This window comes from Oryzias latipes, chromosome 12 (assembly GCF_053564925.1).
Source record: "Oryzias latipes strain Hd-rR chromosome 12, Olatipes_Hd-rR_3.1".
Classification (NCBI taxonomy): domain Eukaryota; kingdom Metazoa; phylum Chordata; class Actinopteri; order Beloniformes; family Adrianichthyidae; genus Oryzias; species Oryzias latipes.
In genome coordinates this window covers 14,668,303-14,688,607 of record NC_136248.1, presented here as the reverse complement: position 1 = coordinate 14,688,607, position 20,305 = coordinate 14,668,303, and the positions used below count along the sequence as shown (strand labels likewise).

The 20,305-nt window shown below is 46.9% G+C and overlaps 1 protein-coding gene and 1 long non-coding RNA gene across 2 annotated transcripts; one reads left to right on the top strand and one right to left on the bottom strand.

Annotated features, from left to right (window-relative positions):
• Positions 1 to 846, bottom strand: LOC144996575 (uncharacterized). Its single transcript, XR_013659487.1, has 2 exons — positions 335 to 846; positions 1 to 258 (listed from the first exon to the last, which is right to left on the bottom strand). It is a non-coding gene; the product is annotated as an uncharacterized LOC144996575 (long non-coding RNA).
• Positions 847 to 15,755: 14,909 nt separating this feature from the next.
• LOC144996573 (uncharacterized) lies at positions 15,756 to 20,027 on the top strand. Its single transcript, XM_078956176.1, has 4 exons — positions 15,756 to 15,903; positions 16,010 to 16,081; positions 16,163 to 16,231; positions 16,352 to 20,027. The coding sequence occupies exons 1-4, from the start codon at positions 15,849 to 15,851 to the stop codon at positions 20,011 to 20,013; spliced, it is 3,858 nt and encodes a 1,285-aa protein (XP_078812302.1). The 5' UTR covers positions 15,756 to 15,848; the 3' UTR covers positions 20,014 to 20,027.
• The last annotated feature ends 278 nt before the right edge of the window (positions 20,028 to 20,305 follow it).

Genomic DNA, 20,305 nt, shown 5'->3' with positions numbered 1-20,305 from the left:
GAGCAGGAGCAAAGGCGAGGTAAACGGTCAGGAACTGGAGCACGGATGAGCCAACTGGAGTCTGGAAGCACTCCCACTCCCCAGGAGGGGAGAGGAAAAGAGGGACAATACATGAATCGCACTGCACCAAACAGAGGCATGGAGAACTAAATGATAAATTATGATCAAGAATAGAGGAGAGGAAGGGTAGAAGTAAAAACAGGAAAGAGGACAGAACCCCAGTGCACCATAGTTACCCCAGCTTCAACTTCTAGCAGCCTTTTAAAAGAAATAGTTATTATTAAGTTTAATTTAAACAAATTAACATTAAGTTAAATAATCTCTGAATACTAACTAGTCTGACAATAAGCCTGTCCAAAGAGGAATGTTTTCAGTCTAGCTTTGAATGTAGAAACTGAGTCGGCCTCTCTTACATGAGCTGGGAGTTTATTCCATAAAACAGGGGCTTGGTGACTAAACGCTCTACCTCCAACCGTACTTTTACTAATTGAAGAAGCTTCCTTAAGTTGCATATGTGAGAAGGTTTTGACTTCAGCTCCAAGCTCACCCCCTGCAGGGACACTTCTAAGGCCATTTGGAAGGCTGGGCTGTAGGTTGACATGGACCGTAAATTACCATCTCTGGGACTGATTGTAGCTATGGGAACCTCTCCAGGCGTCCGTTCACGTGTGGAGAATAAAGCTTTAGGATCGACTCCCTGCGGTGAAAGTTCCTGACACCTATGGAGAACCATAGGTGGAGCAGAGACCAGATGCTGTGATTCCAAGTATGGGCTGAAGGAAGTAGGCGGGCTCCTCTGTCAGCCAATCCGAGCGGCCAGAGGCGGAGATTCGGCCGCCATCATGCTTCTGGGGGAGGAGATTCTGACCACATCTTAAAAGGGCCATGCTTTGGAAGAAGCGTGGTCCCCAGACAAGCTGCATGTAAATTCGAACGTAACTCTTTGCGTTTTGCAGGCATTGGATTCAGGCACCCAGATCGATCTGTTTTATTTTGTTTAGAGCTCTTTGTTAGGGACAATAAAAACTCTTAATTTTATTCCGTTCGCATTTTTTGGTCATTCTCCCGACTTAAGAACACGCATGGAAGAAATCTCAAAGCGACAGATTTCTTCAGTCCTTCACATGAAGGTTTAAAATTTGAGAGTTCAAACAAGAAAATAAAGTTCATGTGTGTCTGAGAAAAGTGTAAAAAATGTGTAGTAAGGAGTCCCCTCTGTCAGTAGATGGGAACTCATGTCCTAGTAACCAATGAGCTCAAAGCCCCACCCACACGTAAAGATAGGATCGGCTCTGCAGTGAAAACTTGAAGGTTGTGTCCGAATTCTTTACCTAGTGCGGTCGCCATTTTGTAGTGCTGTCCCAATCTACAATTCCAAGATCCAGTGCCCTAGAAATTTCCCAGAAGTCTCTGCAAAAAAACAGTGTGGATTGATGCTCACTAGATTGGCGAATATAAACTACAATGCATGGTGTCCTAATTGCCTTTAAAATCCAGGGTACTATATAGTTTTTATAGTAGTTAGGGTGGAAATACGGACGCAACCGAAAAACAGAAGTAAAGTTACATATAGACAGTCTTTTATATTTTTGGTAAAATTCTTGGGTTTAAATATATTGTACATTTTTAAATTTACAATTATTTGTTCCAAAATTTTCCATATTTCTTTCAAGTTTAAGATTTTTTTTAAATGTACAATTTTACTTTTAATAAAAGTAGTTTAAAGTTATTTTCAAATTTTCTATTTTGTTTTTCAAATTTACAATCTTGTTTTTCATTTCCTTAAAGCTCATCCTAACTTGACCCCATAGAATATGCAATTGAAATACTATTGAAATAAACATTGATAACTGTAAATGTATTGGTGGAGGAGTTCTAAAAGGGGGGTCAGACACTTTTCAGTAAAGTGTTGGCCCACCCTCCACCATTGGCCTTCAAACCCCCCCACCCCCCCCCCCCCCCATCCCCCAACGGGGACAACAACATTTTCATTCTTCAATACATTTTCCAAACCCACTTATTTCCTTCCAGGGTGACGGGGTTGCTGGAGCCTATCCCAGCCATGTTGGGTAAGGACAAGGAACACCGTTCAACCGTACAACTTGCCTGCAAAAGACCTAAACTGTAAACAAATACAAAAGTGTACCTTCCTGTGCACAACAGTTGCTGGGATAGGCTCCAGCAACCCTGCTATTTTAAAAAGATTAATATGGGTATAGAAAATGTATGGATGAATGGATGGTATATTTAAAACGTGAATTGCTGATTTTTATAGGGTCAATTATATAGTGAATAAAAAAAAGATTTTCCCAGAAGTCCCTGCAAAAATCCAGTGTATATCGATGCTCACTGGATTGTTGAATATAAACCACAATGCATGGTGTCGGAATTGCTTTTAAAATCCAGGGCATTATATAGTTTTTACTTCATCTTGGGGTCATGGGTTGTTGGAACATATCCCAGTCACTGTTGTGCAAAGTCAGGTTGAACCTATTTTTCCTTTTTTGTAGACCACCCTTGCCCTATGGTGGCTGAGGATAGGCTCCAGTTGGTTTTAATTTTGTGTTTTTTATATAAATTAAAAAAGATTAAACATTTACATGCCTTGGTGATCCTCCTCCTCTTTTTTGATCAGGTTTTTCTTCAGTTGAGGCTTTCCTTTTCATCGATCCGACTAAGGCTGGGAGTCTTCTGTCCACAACTCTGATCGGATCCACTGAAACAGCAACACAATCATGACTTATAGACTTTTTACCTAATTGTTGGAAAGATCTTGTTCTGAAGATTTTTACAAACGTTTTTAGACGTAGACATAATATTTTTATTTGTAATTGTTTCATTTGTGCAGAAGCATAATAGCATTTCTTGTCAAAAAATGTTTAGGATGCATCATTAAATCATCTATCCATCCATTTTCTTAACCTGCGATATCCTTTTTGGCGGTCATGTACACACATTGGCTCTTAAGGATTCTCAAGCACCTGTCCTAGTCTTGTATTCAAAAGTGCCCTTGTGCCCCTTTTTTATTGTTTTTTATTTTATTTTTTACTAACATTATTGAACTTCTGTTAGAGAAAAAAATGTCGGTACAAAAAACCCACGGTATTCTTTCGTACCCATTTTCTTATAACACGGGGTTCTGAGCTGCTGCCTCTGTCTTTGTGGCTCCACTCAGACTCTGAGCCGCCAGAGACTGAGAGAGGAGCTGCTGCCCCACGAAAATCTGAACACACGTGACAGTGAATCTGCTTGAACCTTCAGTGATCTCTAACCCTGATCCTCGTGAGGATCCCGCTGCTGTAATTGCTGGTCACCTGGATCAGGTGTGTTCAGTCAATCAGAAACTATGCTTACTTAATCTAAAAAGTAATTCAAGAGACCTTTAGTCATTACTTAAATATTAAAATTGTTGTGAAAAAAAAATCTAGTCCACTAATGCTGTTAGACTTTTTCTTTTTATTTGTTATTATATTGGGCTAGGCTAGGGTGACATACAACTTGTGTCTTCTGATGCAATATTTTAGATCATTACTTGTCTGATTTTAAAATAATCAGTTAATCAAAAAAAAGAATCAATTTCTAAGTTCTGTTGATGTAAAATACAACTTGATGACGTGAAGTGAGCTGGCACTTTCCCTCCTCTTTTCAAACGGACCAGACATCTCATCTACTTCTTGTGGTGTGGGCATGTGGGAAACAGTTTGACTTGTGAACTTCAAAACGATTAAGCCAATGTAGGCTTGTGAATTGATCACATCCAAGTCTTTCCAACTATACATGCCTCCCCTCTAAAATGATCATTTCAAGTACAACATTTTCAATTGATGGTTATATAAAGAGCTCAAATAATGACTTTGTCTTCAACATGGCTGACTGTGTGTCTGGTGGGACACACTCCTAGCAACATTTCACCTTATTGCTGAAGTGAGTAGAGGGACCCTCATTTTCCATTTTTGGTGCTAACGTGACATGGGGGAGGGGGAAACAATATTCTCAAAAACATAAGAAAAAGAGAGAGAAAAAGAGAAAAAACTCTCTAACTCTGCAGCTGCTGGTCTCAAGAACGGATAACAAAAGAGGAGGGTTTATAGTATAGAGTTTATAGAGTTTATAGTTTATAGAGACTTTATATTCACTAACCATAAATATGTCACAAAAAAGGAGAAAAAATAAGTCAATAAATATGTTCATAAGAGGAAAGGGGGGGTCACCAACATCAGTCAATAGGCTTCATTCAGTGAGATTCATGAATGTGCACCCCAAACAACAAAACATAGTGCGACCTTGATAGATAATATTTTCACAAACTGCCTAGAAAACAGAATAAAAAGTGGATTGCTGATGACTGTGTTAGGATCCTGGTCTTCCCCCACACCTACCAAAGAATCCTCATCACACCTGCCACCCATCACCTCATCAGCCTGCAGCCTTCTTATGGACTCCTCACCCATCAGCCGACGTCAGTCCGTCTGCTTCATGCGGAATCACCATCAGCTACGCCTCCAGTCTTTGATCACCATTTGTCACTCTTCTGGACTCCAAGCAAGATTCAATTCCGACATCCTGTCACAGCCGCAAAACATCCAAGCCTGAAGCCTCCACCACCTCTGGGACTCAATAAATATCACTTATTCAGCCACCCTCTGTTTCTCTCCTGCTTCTGGGTCCAGCCACGCTCATCATAACAGAACGGACTGACCATTATGGACCCAGCAGGTTCAGATCCCTTCAACCAGACTCTGTCTACCCATGCCACCACCCTGGACCAACAGGGACAGATGATCTACGCACTGTCGAACAATCAAAAGACCACCTTGCAGTAGAGGGCTGCATTGGGATTGGGTCCCGCCGGGTCCCGCGGGACCCAACGCAAATCTCGCGGGATTGGGCGGTTTGAATTGTACTGCGGGCGGGAGCGGGCGGCAAAAAAAAAAACTCTGCGGGATCAGTTTTGCCATGAATATCTCATGAATATATAATAGTGGACTACGTTAGGCTGTGCGGCTGTTGGAGTCTTATGTACTGAAGCTCCGTGAAGGCACCAGGTAGGGACGCCCAATGGCCACTTTCATCTAACCTGTTGTTGGGGGTGTGCAGCGCCCCGCCCCGCCTCTTAGAAATTGTGTTCTTTAAAGCCTGATACCGCGGTCGCGTATGGGCGGAGCTATCAGCTAAAGTTCTGGTCTGATCGCTGCATGGAGCGATGTGTGCATCAATGATGGTAGACACGAAGAATGTGGAGAGATCAGGCTTATTATTTTAAAGAGTTCTGCTTGATAATCATGTTTCCATGTTTGAGTTCATAGAATCATCCCAGAGAAAGTCTCTGCTTCAACTCCCGCAGTGAAAGCTGCGTCTCAATGACGCCCGTGTTTCCATCTCTCTGACAGAGTTTGAAGCCAAAGCCCCTCCCCCGCCTCTTTACCTGCTTTTCCTCTCTACCTGTTCACCTGTTCACATCTTCTGCAGCTTAGAGTTATTTTCCCCGCGCTCCCAGTGTGTTCTATACAGAGAGCGCAAAATACGGTCATAGCAGGTTAACACGTTAGTCGGAACGCTCTAGCGCAACAGAAGGATGAAAGAGCTGTCAATCTATCTGGCAACACTGCGCGGGATAAGGAAGAAGCAGAGGTTTCCTGACAGGGACATGATGTCAGTTGATGAAGCAGAAAAGAACCTCAAACGAGGTTCATCGTGTTCAGATCTGCGTGCCAATGCCCCACTGAGGCGCAAAACAGCAAAAACGGGAAAAGGCTGAAGCTAAAAAAAAAAAAAAAGTATTTTTCCGTCAGGAAAAAATTAATTCATAGATTTTCAGCTCTGTTGAACCATTACAATGTTTTTCTTCCTGCAAATGACTTTGACCTGCATCTATCCCAGCTGGTTCAGCGCGCTTCAGGCCGTCTGTTTTTACCGAACAGGATTTGTGAAAATATATTTAATGATTATGTTGCACATTACACAAAAGAGGAATGCATGAAAAGATGAGACTGGAGGAGGGACATGAATCTCTTTAATAATATCAATAAAAATACGTGTTTTTTTCTGCGGGACGGGAGACGATACAAAATCAATGCATCTCTATTACTGTGCGGGACTAAATTCCAAAAGTTTTGCGGGTGCGGGCGGGAGTGGACATACATATTGCGGGTGCGGGCGGGAGTGTAACGCATACGTTGCGGGAGCGGGCGGGATTGGTCAGAAATTTGGCGGGTGCGGGCGGGAGCGGGATGAAGAAAATAGTCCCGCGCAGGGCTCTACCTTGCAGCAATTAGCCCAACTCCAGTCCCTGCTCCAAACCATCGCTGATGGCGCAACGCACCTACCTTCATCTTCAGCTGCTCCTCCTTATCAGCCGCCTCATGTGAGTTCCTCTTCTCCCATCCATGAAACTCTTATTCCTAACCTGGATCCATATTCCGGAACCACCGATCACTGTCGTGGTTTCCTTCTCCAATTTTCTCTGGTCTTCTCACAACAGTCCGCCATGTACTCCTCGGATAACGCCAAGATAGCTTTTGTCATCGGACTATTACGCGGTCGAGCTCTGGAGTGGGCCGAGGCCTTTTTGGCTAATCAGAGCACCGAATCATTATCTTTTCAAACCTTTCTGGGACACTTCAAACAAGTGTTCGAAACGCCAGAAAGAGACCATGACGCCTCCCGGAAGCTGCTCAGTTTTCGACAGGGCAGACGCTCCGTGGCTGAGTACTCCGTTGACTTATGCATCCAAGCTACGGAAGCAGGTTGGAACACGAGAGCCCTACTGGAAGTTTTCTACAATGGACTAAGTGACTCAATCAAAGATGAACTGTTACACTATGAAAAACCGGCCTCACTCATTGATAATCGCTTCCGTGAGCGCCGCTGTTCAGAGAACTACAAGCCCCGACCGGCCTTTCCGAGACCCACGACACGTCTGGCCACGCCCCCCTCCGATCTCCCCCCTGCCGAATTCGCTGCCCATCCATTAACCTCTGAGGAACCAATGCTGCAAGGAAGGAGGCATTTTTCACTCAAGGAAAGACAGGAGCGTTGGACTAAGGGAGAATGTTTCTATTGTGGCAGTAAGAATCATCATGTGGCTGTCTGCCCCCTCAAGCCAAAAAGAGAGGGTTCTTCAGTTGTCATGGGGACACTAAAAGGCACGAGGTCTAACACCCGGACCCCAGCAAGAACTGAATTTCTGGCTTCTCTCTCATCCGGCTCCTGGTCACGTTCAATATCTGCCCTCATCGACTCGGGGGCTGAGGGGAACTTCATTAATAAAGACTTGGCCATGGAAGCTGGACTGACTCTCATTCCCCTGGACCCCTGCTTAAAGGTCAGTGCTGCTAATGGGCAACCTCTCACTTTAATGCATGGGGTTCCTCCCATGTACCATGACCTTGCAGCAGTTTTCAGTAAACAAAAGGCTTCTGCCCTTCCCCCTCACAGACCCTATGACATCGCTATTGATCTGCTCCCGGGTGCCACCCTACCCACATCGAAACTGTACAGTCTCTCCAAACCAGAGCTGACTGCCATGGAACAGTATATCAAAGAGTCCCTAGCAGCAGGCATTATCAGACCATCCTCTTCCCCTCTGGCAGCTGTTTTTTTCTTTGTGGCAAAGCGCGACAAGACGCTCCATCCATGTATCGATTACCATCTTCTTAACAATGTCACAATCAAGAACCCCTTACCTTTATTCAATTCGGCTTTTGAGTATCTCCAAGCCTCGGAGCCTCGGTTTTTACTAAATTGGACCTTCGTAACGCATATCATCTCGTGTGTGTACGGGAGGAAGACAAGTGGAAGACCGCATTCAACACCGTTTTAGGCCACTTTGAATATCTTGTGATGCCATTTGGGTTTACCAATGCTCCAGCTGTTTTCCAGGCACTAGTGAACGACGTTCTACGAGACTTCCTTAACCAGTTTGTGTTCGTCTACGTGGACGATATTCTGATTTATTCTCCTTCACTTGAATCTCATGTCCAACATGTTCATCAGGTCCTCCAACGTCTCCTTGAAAATAAACTTTATGTCAAGGCTGAAAAGTGCGACTTTCATGCCCCCAAGATCTCATTCCTTGGCTTCATTGTTGAAAAAGGTCAGGTTAACATGGATCCAGCCAAAGTCGCTGCCATTTAGGAATGGCCTAGACCAACCTCACGTAAAGATCTACAACGTTTCCTTGGTTTTGCCAATTTTTATCGTCGTTTCATGCGTAACTTCAGCAGTATTGTACGCCCCCTAACTGGCCTAACATCTCCTAAAACCCCTTTTCTGTGGAGCCCAGAGGCCGAGGACCTTCAACCTCCTTAAGGACCGGTTCACCTCTTCACCAGTCTTAGCCCAAGCTGATCCTTCCCGACAGTTTGTGGTAGAGGTTGACGCCTCTGACACTGGGGTGGGGGCAATCCTCTCCCAACGCACTGAGGACGGGAAGCTTCACCCATGTGCATTCTTCTCATGCCGGCTGTCTCCCCCCGAACGTAATTATGACGTTGGAAATAGGGAATTGTTGGCCATTAAATTGGCCCTGGAAGAATGTCGCCATTGGCTGGAGGGTGCTGAACATCCTTTTATAGTCTGGACTGATCACAAACATCTAGAATACATCAGTTCAGCTAAAAGACTCAATCCTCGTCAGGCCCGTTGGGCTTTGTTTTTCAGCAGATTTAATTTCGCATTTTTTTTCGCCCTGGGTCGCGCAACGTCAAGCCTGATGCACTTGCCCGCCTATATACCTCAGAAGACCCTGACACCTCGAGTCCTATTCTTCCTCGCTCCTGTGTTCTAGCTAGTCTCTCCTGGGAGATCGAGACTGCCACACAGCATGGTCTGGCCACTGATCCAGACCCCGGAAACGGACCTCCAAACCGCCAATATGTTCCAGCTTTGGTCCGGTTACAAGTGTTGACCTGGGTCCATGCATCTCAGTTCTCTTCCGGGTTTCCGTCGGACACTGCTCCAAGTCCAACGTCACTTCTGGTGGCCCTCCATTTTCTCTGACACTAGGTTTTATGTCGCAGCCTGCACAATTTGCGCCACCAGTAAATCAGCCCATCAAGCTCCTCCTGGCCTTCTAAATCCACTACCAAGGACCTTGGACTCACATCGCAGTGGATTTTGTGACCGGACTTCCTGCTTCTAAAGGCAACACAGTTATCCTGACCATCGTGGATCGCTTCTCTAAAGCTGCCCACTTTGTGGCTTTGCCCAAGCTGCCCACTGCTACAGAGACTGCCAGAAACCTCATTGACAATGTATTTCATCTTCATGGCATTCCCTCAGACATCGTTTCCCCAGTTTGCATCCCAGGTCTGGAAGTCTTTTTGCCAGGGGTTGGGTGCTACTGCCAGCTTATCCTCGGGTTTCCACCCTCAGACAAATGGCCAGAGCGAACGCACAAATCAAGACTTGGAGTCTGCTCTTCGTTGCGTGTGCTCCCAGAACCCCACCTCGTGGTCTGAACATCTCAGCTGGGTAGAGTACTCGCATAACTCCCTAGTCTCCTCGGTTACTGGAAGGTCCCCCTTTGAAGCCTCCTTGGGTTACCAGCCCCCTATAATCCCCTCTGAGGAAGCTGATCTAGCCGTTCCCTCTGTGGCAGCCCATATCCGCCACTGTCGCAGGGTCTGGTCTGCGACTAAGCAGTCTCTGCTCCGTGCTTCACAGCGTGCCAAGACCACAGCTGACAGGCGTCATTCCCCAGCCCCCGGCTTACTCTCCTGGACAGAAGGTGTGGCTGTCAACAAGGGACCTTCCTCTTCGCACCGAATCACGTAAATTGTCCCCCCGCTATGTAAGCCCATTCATTGTGGACTCTATTATCAATCCTGCCTGTGTGAAACTGCGCCTGCCACGCTCAATGAAAGTCCATCCAGTTTTTCATGTCTCCCGCCTCAAGCCTGTGGTCTCCAGCCCTCTGTGCCCTCCGTCCGTACCCCCTCCTCCCGCCCGGCTGGTGGACGGTCATCCGGTCTACACTGCCCGTCGTCTTCTGGATGTGTGCCGGCGGGCCGTGGTCTCCAGTTCTTGGTGGACTGGGAGGGTTATGGCCCGGAGGAACGCTGTTGGGTGCCCTGCTCCTTCATTGTGGACCCTGCTTTGGTGCGTGAGTTTCGTCGCCTGCATCCGGACCGGTTTCGGCCGCCAGGTGACGTCCCTTGAGGGGGGGGTCCTGTTAGGATCCTGGTCTTCCCCCACACCTACCAAAGAATCCTCATCACACCTGCCACCCATCACCTCATCAGCCTGCAGCCTTCTTATGGACTCCTCACCCATCAGCCGACGTCAGTCCATCTACTTCATGCGGAATCACCATCAGCTACGCCTCCAGTCTTTGATCACCGTTTGTCACTCTTCTGGACTCCAAGCAAGATTCAATTCCGACATCCTGTCACAGCCGCAAAACATACGAGCCTGAAGCCTCCACCACCTCTGGGACTCAATAAATATCACTTATTCAGCCACCCTCTGTTTCTGTCCTGCTTCTGGGTCCAGCTACGCTCATCATAACAGACTGACGTCAGTGACCACCTTCAGGTATTTGCAAACTGTGAATGTTTTTGTAGAAAATCAAAGAATAAAGGCAAAAAGTTTACAGATGAATCAATAAATGCTTTTAAATTAGAACTACAAGCACAAACTTGGAAAACCCTGTATGAAAGCAACAATGTTAACTCAGCTTATGAAAAATGTATCCAGGTGTTTACATTGATGTACAACAAAAACGGCCCACTTACAAAATGGCATCATAGAAAACAATTGAATAGGTTAGTTCAAAAGGGGCCCAAGTCCAAGACGTCTGTTTTTCCAGGAAATGATTTTAATTGCATAGCCTAAAAGGAGGCTACACCAAATGATTAATACTTTACCCAGATTTACAATCAGTTTATAGCTTACAAATGCTATAATATGAAGAACCTCACTTTTATAATTTCAGAGGACTAACAATCTAGCTGCTGTGTTCTGAACAAGCTGGAGACTTCTTAAGGAACTCTTAGGACACGCTGCTTACAAAGAGTTACAGTAATCCAGCCTCGACATAACAAACGCATGGATGAGTTTTTCAGCATCACTCTTAGAAAGTATATTTCTGATCTTAGCTATATTCCGCAGGTGAAAAAAGGCAGTTCTACATGCCTCAGATATGTGAGCCTTAAATGATAAATCCTGGTCAAATAAAACCCCAAGGTTTCTAACTGTGGAATTAGGGGCTATACTTACACCATCCAGGGAGACTATCTGATCAGACAGAGCATCTCTGAGTTTTTTGGGACCTAGTATAATGACCTCAGTTTTTTCTGGGTTCAAGAAGAGGTAATTAATTGTCATCCAGGTCTTCATGTCTCTAATTCAGGCATTCAGTTTCTATATATTGTCATTCTGGTCAGGTTTCATGGATAAATACAACTAATATCGTCGGCATAACAATGAAAATGAATGCTGTGTTTTCTGATTATGTTTCCTAAGGGTAGCATATAAAGCATAAACAGGATGGGTCCTAAAACTGAGCCCTGTGGGACTCCATAGTTAACTCGAGTGCACTGAGAGGACTGTCCGTTTACATTAACGAACTGATACCTATTGGATAAATAGGATTTAAACCACTGGAGAGCAGATCCTCTGATCCCTATGTCCTGCTCTAATCTATGGAGTAAAATACTGTGGTCGATAGTGTTAAAGGCTGCACTGAGGTCTAACAGGACCAGAATAGAAAGCAGTCCCTTTTCTGAGGCCAGTAATAAGTCATTAGAGACTCTAACCAGTGCAGTTTCGGTACTGTGGTGAGGTCTAAACCCTGACTGAAAGTCTTCAAAGTGGCTGTTGTTCTGTAGGTGGCAGTAAAGCTGCTTAACTACAACTCTTTCTAGGATTTTAGAAATAAATGGGAGGTTTGATGTTGGTCTATAGTTGGCCAAGTTGCTAGGATCCAAACTGGGCTTTTTAGAAGAGGTTTAAATATGCAGTTGTTAGGGGACAGGCTCCAGCATCCTAACAACTGCATATTTAAAAGACTGTGGCACGTAACCCGTTTCCATAAAGGTATTTATCATCGTTAATATGGAAGCATTAATTAGGGGGAAGGTTTCTTTAAAACTTCTAGTGGGAATTGGGTCTAACAGACAAGTTGAGGATTTGGAGGAAGTAATAATTGTTGCTATTTCCGCTTGATCCACAATAGTGAAGCAGTCTAATGTTACAGAGGTTTCTATGGATGCCTCCACTTCTACCGCTTCAGCATGCTCTGGGCTGATAGTAGGAATAACTTGATTCAACTTATGTCTAATATTTGAGATTTTACTATCGAAAAATGTAAGAAAATCATCAGAGATGAGAGAAATAGGAACATATGGTTCTACTGAGCTCTGACTGCGAGTTAATTTAGCAATAGTGCTAAAAAGAAATCTTGGATTATTTCCATTCTCCGATATTAAGGTTGAATAGTACTGGGTTCTAGCTCTACGCAGAACTTTTTTGTAATTTAATAGGCTATGTTTCCAGAGATTCAGAGACTGCTCTGAACCGGAGCGACGCCATTCTCTTTCCAACTTACGGGTTTCTTGTTTAAGAGAACGTGTAAATGCATGGACAGCAATGTCCATGCATCTACATATTAAATGAAAAACTGATAATAACAATTTTAATTCATTTTTTATGCTTTGGTCTGAAACAGCACGGTCATCTGGAAGCAGTTTGTTCTGCAGGTAAAGGAAAAATACGAGGATAAAACATTAACTTAAGGACTAATCTTGGAATTTAGCAGATTTAGTGACAGAGCACACAGAAATATCAACCACTACAAATTACACCAACTAGGTTTACAAATGTTCAGAAATGTCTGTGAGAAGATTCTGTTTGAACCAGGAGCTGTGAGGAAACAGGTGTCATTTTTTTATTCAACATTTGCAGAATACAATACAAAAATACAAATACAATTATTGAACTGGTGTTCAATAATAACCAAATAAAGCAATCACAAGAGGAAATAACTAACTAACAATAAAAATAGAAATAAAAGGGGGAAAAAAATAAAACTTAGAAATGCGAGAGTTACCTTATGTCACTAATCCAAAAGATTTACAGATGTTAATGGTTTATTGTATTTTTTAAAGAAAAAATTCATTTTAAAAGAATTCAGGTTTTTTTATGTGAATATGGAATTTAGCCAAGAATAACAACATATTTATAAAAAAGAAAGCATCACAGCCTTTCTGTTCAAAACAATGAAAACCAAATATTATGTTTTTATAAGAAAGTTCTCAGACAGATGTACTAGCAGCATAGCTGTCAGGTAAACTGCAGCAGTTTGTGTCTCAGAAAAACTAACCACAATTATTAATGCTAATCCTTCCTTCCTCTTTCGGCTTCTCCCATCAGGGGTCGCCACAGCGAACAAGTCGCATGGTAAATTTGGCAATGTTTTACGCCGGATGCCCTTCCTGACGCAACCTTCTCTAATCGGGCTTGGAGCCGCTAATAATCACACTTATTAAGATCTGTGACTTTAGAGTGTGTCTTTGCACAGAAACATGAGACAGTAAATGGATGTGAACATCATCAGACGTGTCACTAATGGTAGGAAAGTCTGTAGGTTCTCTTTTGTTTCTGATACTTTATTTATCCCTCAATGGGGAAATTCTTCTCCGCATTTGACCCATCCCCTGGGGGAGCGGTGAGGTGCAGCTGAACTGCGCTGGGGAGACGGTAGCGTTAAGGGGGTCTTGCATAAGGACCCTCACTGAGTGATGTTAACTGCTCGCCATTGACATGGTAATTGCCCCCAGTACCATTGTTTCTTCCCCTCCAGGGAATCGAACCCTGGATTCCTGCATGGTAGCCTCTCACCTCAGCCTTCTGTTATATCTGCAGCATGTCAAAGAGTCACATAGCACAAAAAAATCATTTTAGATTTTCAGGCAGAGGAGGAATATCAATGTGTTATACAATGTATTTTTACAAGACTGAAAGAATGTATTTTAATCTCAGTTTGGTGTTTTGACCCCTCCCTAATGAATTTCTGGTAGAACCTGTTTTCTGCTCATTTTGATGAACTTTTTCCTGAATGACAGACCAGCAACAGCTGATGGTTTTCTGTCGGGGATTTTTTCTTTCTTTCAGGGATTTCAGTGGAGCTGGAGTCCAGTGCTGAGGAAGCTGCAAGCATGTATGAGCAGAAACTGGGGTCCCTTACCCGGGAATCTTCCTCTTAAGTGGATCTGTTCTCAACAGATCACGACAGACGTGATGCTGAGCAGTGATGTGGACAGACTTTCTCTGACATTACCCTTTTTGATACAGTTGTTAACCATAAACAGACTTTTCCAAAATGCTTTGATTCATCTAATAAATGTGACTGACAGGTACGCTGGCTAAATGCTGAATTGAATGTTACATTTGATTGATTGCATGAAGAAGCCCATAAAGTAAAATCCACAACTGTTTCTTTGTTTCTGTTGTTGAAAACGGTATTCATGTTAAGTTTATAATAAATATACCGCATTGCCATGAAACTATTTTGCTTATTTTCACAACAAAAGCTTTGAAAATGTCAGCATCAAACTTTGTTAAGAACTCTTTAAAGCTTAAAATGGGAAACATGGAACCACTAAAGACCAACCCTTAAATAAAGCAAATCTAATATGAACATTTTAAACTGCAGTTTGGATTAAATGAACATTCATGTTTGGAGTTGTACAAGTGTTTGATGCAATTCCTTATAGATGTGGTTTTCCAGATCATAAGCCTGACTTGAGGCAGGAATCATGGCTACTCTTTCACTCCCCAAGACATCCTTTACAACCAATCCAGCTTCAGCAGCAGGTCCAGAAAAAATACTTTTTTTCTAAAGGACTGGTTGCTGGCAGCAACCTAAAGGACTTAGAGATCAAGGTCAAATAATATTTTATAATTACATTGGGCATAGAACTATGAAATCCATCATGGTGATTTGACTATATACTGCATGGTAAAATGCCTTTAGTCTTTAGGGGATTTAATCTAAACTATTCTTTTCAAATTGTTTGCATTTTCTTGATATTTTACCCACATTTTCAAATTTACAATCAATCATATGTGAATAGATTTTACAAAGTTGTACAGATCTGTTATAATGTGACTTAATGTCCTAAAATGTGAAAAATCTGCCTCATATAATTGGTTTTAATCTCCACTAGAGGGCGCTCACATGTAAATTGTAATCTTCATTGTAAACTTCATACTGACAGGAACTTTTCTAACATTCAACAAAGATGTGATGGTTTTAGGTGAATAAAAGTTTGATCTTTAGTCTTTGAGGACAAAGGAGTTTGGAATGACAGGAAGGTTTGTCTTTGACTGTCTGCTCACGGATCACAACAGTTCGGCTCTTTTTATGATCTTTGCTGAACATGCATCACTGTAACACAAAGGTCCTGGAACAGAGGCTGTTAGAATTCTGAGATTTATATAAAAATGAAGACCAAATGTTCTACAAACAAATTCTGAGGAGCTTCAATGTCCTTATTTCACAGGAGTTTTCATATTAGTGTCAAATGACATCATTTTCTTCCGAGTAAACAGTTTGATTCCTTAACAAAGTGAACTTTTTAAACAAAGATTTGGGGAACATCTTTTTTATTTTTGTTGACTTGATGCGACATTACCAAGCTTTTATCTTAACCTAATAAAATTATGAACTAACAAGGTAATCCCTAAATTCTGAGGTTTCATCTCAGGTGTGTCAATCAAAATGTGAGTCCAGCTGATCTGAGGAGAAAGACAATCAGCTGTAATGAACAGCAGCTGTGTTTCCTGCAGGAGGAACTTTTTTAAGCTCCTCTTGTTTGTTGGCTTCTCATTCAGAGTCTGGAAAGATGGGAGCTGAGTCGTTTGTGGCCCTTTGTGTTTTGGCTGTTTTCTTTAGCAAAGGTTTGTAGCTTTATTTGAAGGATTTGTTATACTGCAGATTGAAATTTGTCTTTCAAAAATCATCAGAACAAACATTTAACCTTCTTTAAACTGTCATTCTCTGTAGGTTTAAGTTTAAGTTTACCTTTTGCTAGAAAAACCCAGGATGCAGACCATAAAAAGATGGGAAGAAAAGCTGGTGAGAATTAATGCTAAGAAATATGAACTGAAAATTATTAGTGGATGTTTACTACTTCCCCTCTGTTTCCTCCCCCAAAAGATTTGGCTTTAGAGCGTGGCCTTGATCTTCAACAGTCATTGGATTCCAGGTTGGAAAATCTGGTTAAAGGTGAGTTGGAGAAGAAACATGTGGTTTGGTTTCTCTATTAAATATACAAGAGCAAAAAAATATTAATACTATAATTAAAAAAAATGTAAAAAATTCTAAAGTCCAATTTCATTTTGTTAGTACAACTGGAAACCAATGAGGTGGAAGCTGTGGCTCTCGTTGCCAGAGCAGCGCGTATAGTACTGTCCGACACCGCCAGCAACCAGACTGTGTCCGACGCCGCCAGCAACCAGACTGTGTCCGACGCCGCCAGCAACCAGACTGTGTCCGACGCCGCCAGCAACCAGACTGTGTCCGACGCCGCCAGCAACCAGACTGTGTCCGACGCCGCCAGCAACCAGACTGTGTCCGACGCCGCCAGCAACCAGACTGTGTCCGACGCCGCCAGCAACCAGACTGTGTCCGACGCCGCCAGCAACCAGACTGTGTCCGACGCCGCCAGCAACCAGACTGTGTCCGACGCCGCCAGCAACCAGACTGTGTCCGACGCCGCCAGCAACCAGACTGTGTCCGACGCCGCCAGCAACCAGACTGTGTCCGACGCCGCCAGCAACCAGACTGTGTCCGACGCCGCCAGCAACCAGACTGTGTCCGACGCCGCCAGCAACCAGACTGTGTCCGACGCCGCCAGCAACCAGACTGTGTCCGACGCCGCCAGCAACCAGACTGTGTCCGACGCCGCCAGCAACCAGACTGTGTCCGACGCCGCCAGCAACCAGACTGTGTCCGACGCCGCCAGCAACCAGACTGTGTCCGACGCCGCCAGCAACCAGACTGTGTCCGACGCCGCCAGCAACCAGACTGTGTCCGACGCCGCCAGCAACCAGACTGTGTCCGACGCCGCCAGCAACCAGACTGTGTCCGACGCCGCCAGCAACCAGACTGTGTCCGACGCCGCCAGCAACCAGACTGTGTCCGACGCCGCCAGCAACCAGACTGTGTCCGACGCCGCCAGCAACCAGACTGTGTCCGACGCCGCCAGCAACCAGACTGTGTCCGACGCCGCCAGCAACCAGACTGTGTCCGACGCCGCCAGCAACCAGACTGTGTCCGACGCCGCCAGCAACCAGACTGTGTCCGACGCCGCCAGCAACCAGACTGTGTCCGACGCCGCCAGCAACCAGACTGTGTCCGACGCCGCCAGCAACCAGACTGTGTCCGACGCCGCCAGCAACCAGACTGTGTCCGACGCCGCCAGCAACCAGACTGTGTCCGACGCCGCCAGCAGCAACCAGACTGTGTCCGACGCCGCCAGCAGCAACCAGACTGTGTCCGACGCCGCCAGCAGCAACCAGACTGTGTCCGACGCCGCCAGCAGCAACCAGACTGTGTCCGACGCCGCCAGCAGCAACCAGACTGTGTCCGACGCCGCCAGCAGCAACCAGACTGTGTCCGACGCCGCCAGCAGCAACCAGACTGTGTCCGACGCCGCCAGCAGCAACCAGACTGTGTCCGACGCCGCCAGCAGCAACCAGACTGTGTCCGACGCCGCCAGCAGCAACCAGACTGTGTCCGACGCCGCCAGCAGCAACCAGACTGTGTCCGACGCCGCCAGCAGCAACCAGACTGTGTCCGACGCCGCCAGCAGCAACCAGACTGTGTCCGACGCCGCCAGCAGCAACCAGACTGTGTCCGACGCCGCCAGCAGCAACCAGACTGTGTCCGACGCCGCCAGCAGCAACCAGACTGTGTCCGACGCCGCCAGCAGCAACCAGACTGTGTCCGACGCCGCCAGCAGCAACCAGACTGTGTCCGACGCCGCCAGCAGCAACCAGACTGTGTCCGACGCCGCCAGCAGCAACCAGACTGTGTCCGACGCCGCCAGCAGCAACCAGACTGTGTCCGACGCCGCCAGCAGCAACCAGACTGTGTCCGACGCCGCCAGCAGCAACCAGACTGTGTCCGACGCCGCCAGCAGCAACCAGACTGTGTCCGACGCCGCCAGCAGCAACCAGACTGTGTCCGACGCCGCCAGCAGCAACCAGACTGTGTCCGACGCCGCCAGCAGCAACCAGACTGTGTCCGACGCCGCCAGCAGCAACCAGACTGTGTCCGACGCCGCCAGCAGCAACCAGACTGTGTCCGACGCCGCCAGCAGCAACCAGACTGTGTCCGACGCCGCCAGCAGCAACCAGACTGTGTCCGACGCCGCCAGCAGCAACCAGACTGTGTCCGACGCCGCCAGCAGCAACCAGACTGTGTCCGACGCCGCCAGCAGCAACCAGACTGTGTCCGACGCCGCCAGCAGCAACCAGACTGTGTCCGACGCCGCCAGCAGCAACCAGACTGTGTCCGACGCCGCCAGCAGCAACCAGACTGTGTCCGACGCCGCCAGCAGCAACCAGACTGTGTCCGACGCCGCCAGCAGCAACCAGACTGTGTCCGACGCCGCCAGCAGCAACCAGACTGTGTCCGACGCCGCCAGCAGCAACCAGACTGTGTCCGACGCCGCCAGCAGCAACCAGACTGTGTCCGACGCCGCCAGCAGCAACCAGACTGTGTCCGACGCCGCCAGCAGCAACCAGACTGTGTCCGACGCCGCCAGCAGCAACCAGACTGTGTCCGACGCCGCCAGCAGCAACCAGACTGTGTCCGACGCCGCCAGCAGCAACCAGACTGTGTCCGACGCCGCCAGCAGCAACCAGACTGTGTCCGACGCCGCCAGCAGCAACCAGACTGTGTCCGACGCCGCCAGCAGCAACCAGACTGTGTCCGACGCCGCCAGCAGCAACCAGACTGTGTCCGACGCCGCCAGCAGCAACCAGACTGTGTCCGACGCCGCCAGCAGCAACCAGACTGTGTCCGACGCCGCCAGCAGCAACCAGACTGTGTCCGACGCCGCCAGCAGCAACCAGACTGTGTCCGACGCCGCCAGCAGCAACCAGACTGTGTCCGACGCCGCCAGCAGCAACCAGACTGTGTCCGACGCCGCCAGCAGCAACCAGACTGTGTCCGACGCCGCCAGCAGCAACCAGACTGTGTCCGACGCCGCCAGCAGCAACCAGACTGTGTCCGACGCCGCCAGCAGCAACCAGACTGTGTCCGACGCCGCCAGCAGCAACCAGACTGTGTCCGACGCCGCCAGCAGCAACCAGACTGTGTCCGACGCCGCCAGCAGCAACCAGACTGTGTCCGACGCCGCCAGCAGCAACCAGACTGTGTCCGACGCCGCCAGCAGCAACCAGACTGTGTCCGACGCCGCCAGCAGCAACCAGACTGTGTCCGACGCCGCCAGCAGCAACCAGACTGTGTCCGACGCCGCCAGCAGCAACCAGACTGTGTCCGACGCCGCCAGCAGCAACCAGACTGTGTCCGACGCCGCCAGCAGCAACCAGACTGTGTCCGACGCCGCCAGCAGCAACCAGACTGTGTCCGACGCCGCCAGCAGCAACCAGACTGTGTCCGACGCCGCCAGCAGCAACCAGACTGTGTCCGACGCCGCCAGCAGCAACCAGACTGTGTCCGACGCCGCCAGCAGCAACCAGACTGTGTCCGACGCCGCCAGCAGCAACCAGACTGTGTCCGACGCCGCCAGCAGCAACCAGACTGTGTCCGACGCCGCCAGCAGCAACCAGACTGTGTCCGACGCCGCCAGCAGCAACCAGACTGTGTCCGACGCCGCCAGCAGCAACCAGACTGTGTCCGACGCCGCCAGCAGCAACCAGACTGTGTCCGACGCCGCCAGCAGCAACCAGACTGTGTCCGACGCCGCCAGCAGCAACCAGACTGTGTCCGACGCCGCCAGCAGCAACCAGACTGTGTCCTTCAGCCTTCTTCAATAAATCTGATTCTTATAGCTTTAGAATTTTTTCTTTTCCTGCAATTGTTGGAAGACCTTCCCCAAATGTACTAAAAACTTGCGCAAACAAAAGGCTACCGCTCAAAATTAACGGTAGAGCTGATTACTTTGGAACAAAAGGAGGAACCAGTATTTGAGGCTGAAACGGAAGATTCTGAATATAACAACTTGCAACTTAATGTGAAATAGTTTGACTCTAATGTGGAAGCTAGATGTTGGAAGTGGATATTTTGCAGTTGAGGGGGAAAAACTGATGTAAAATGGATTAATATCTG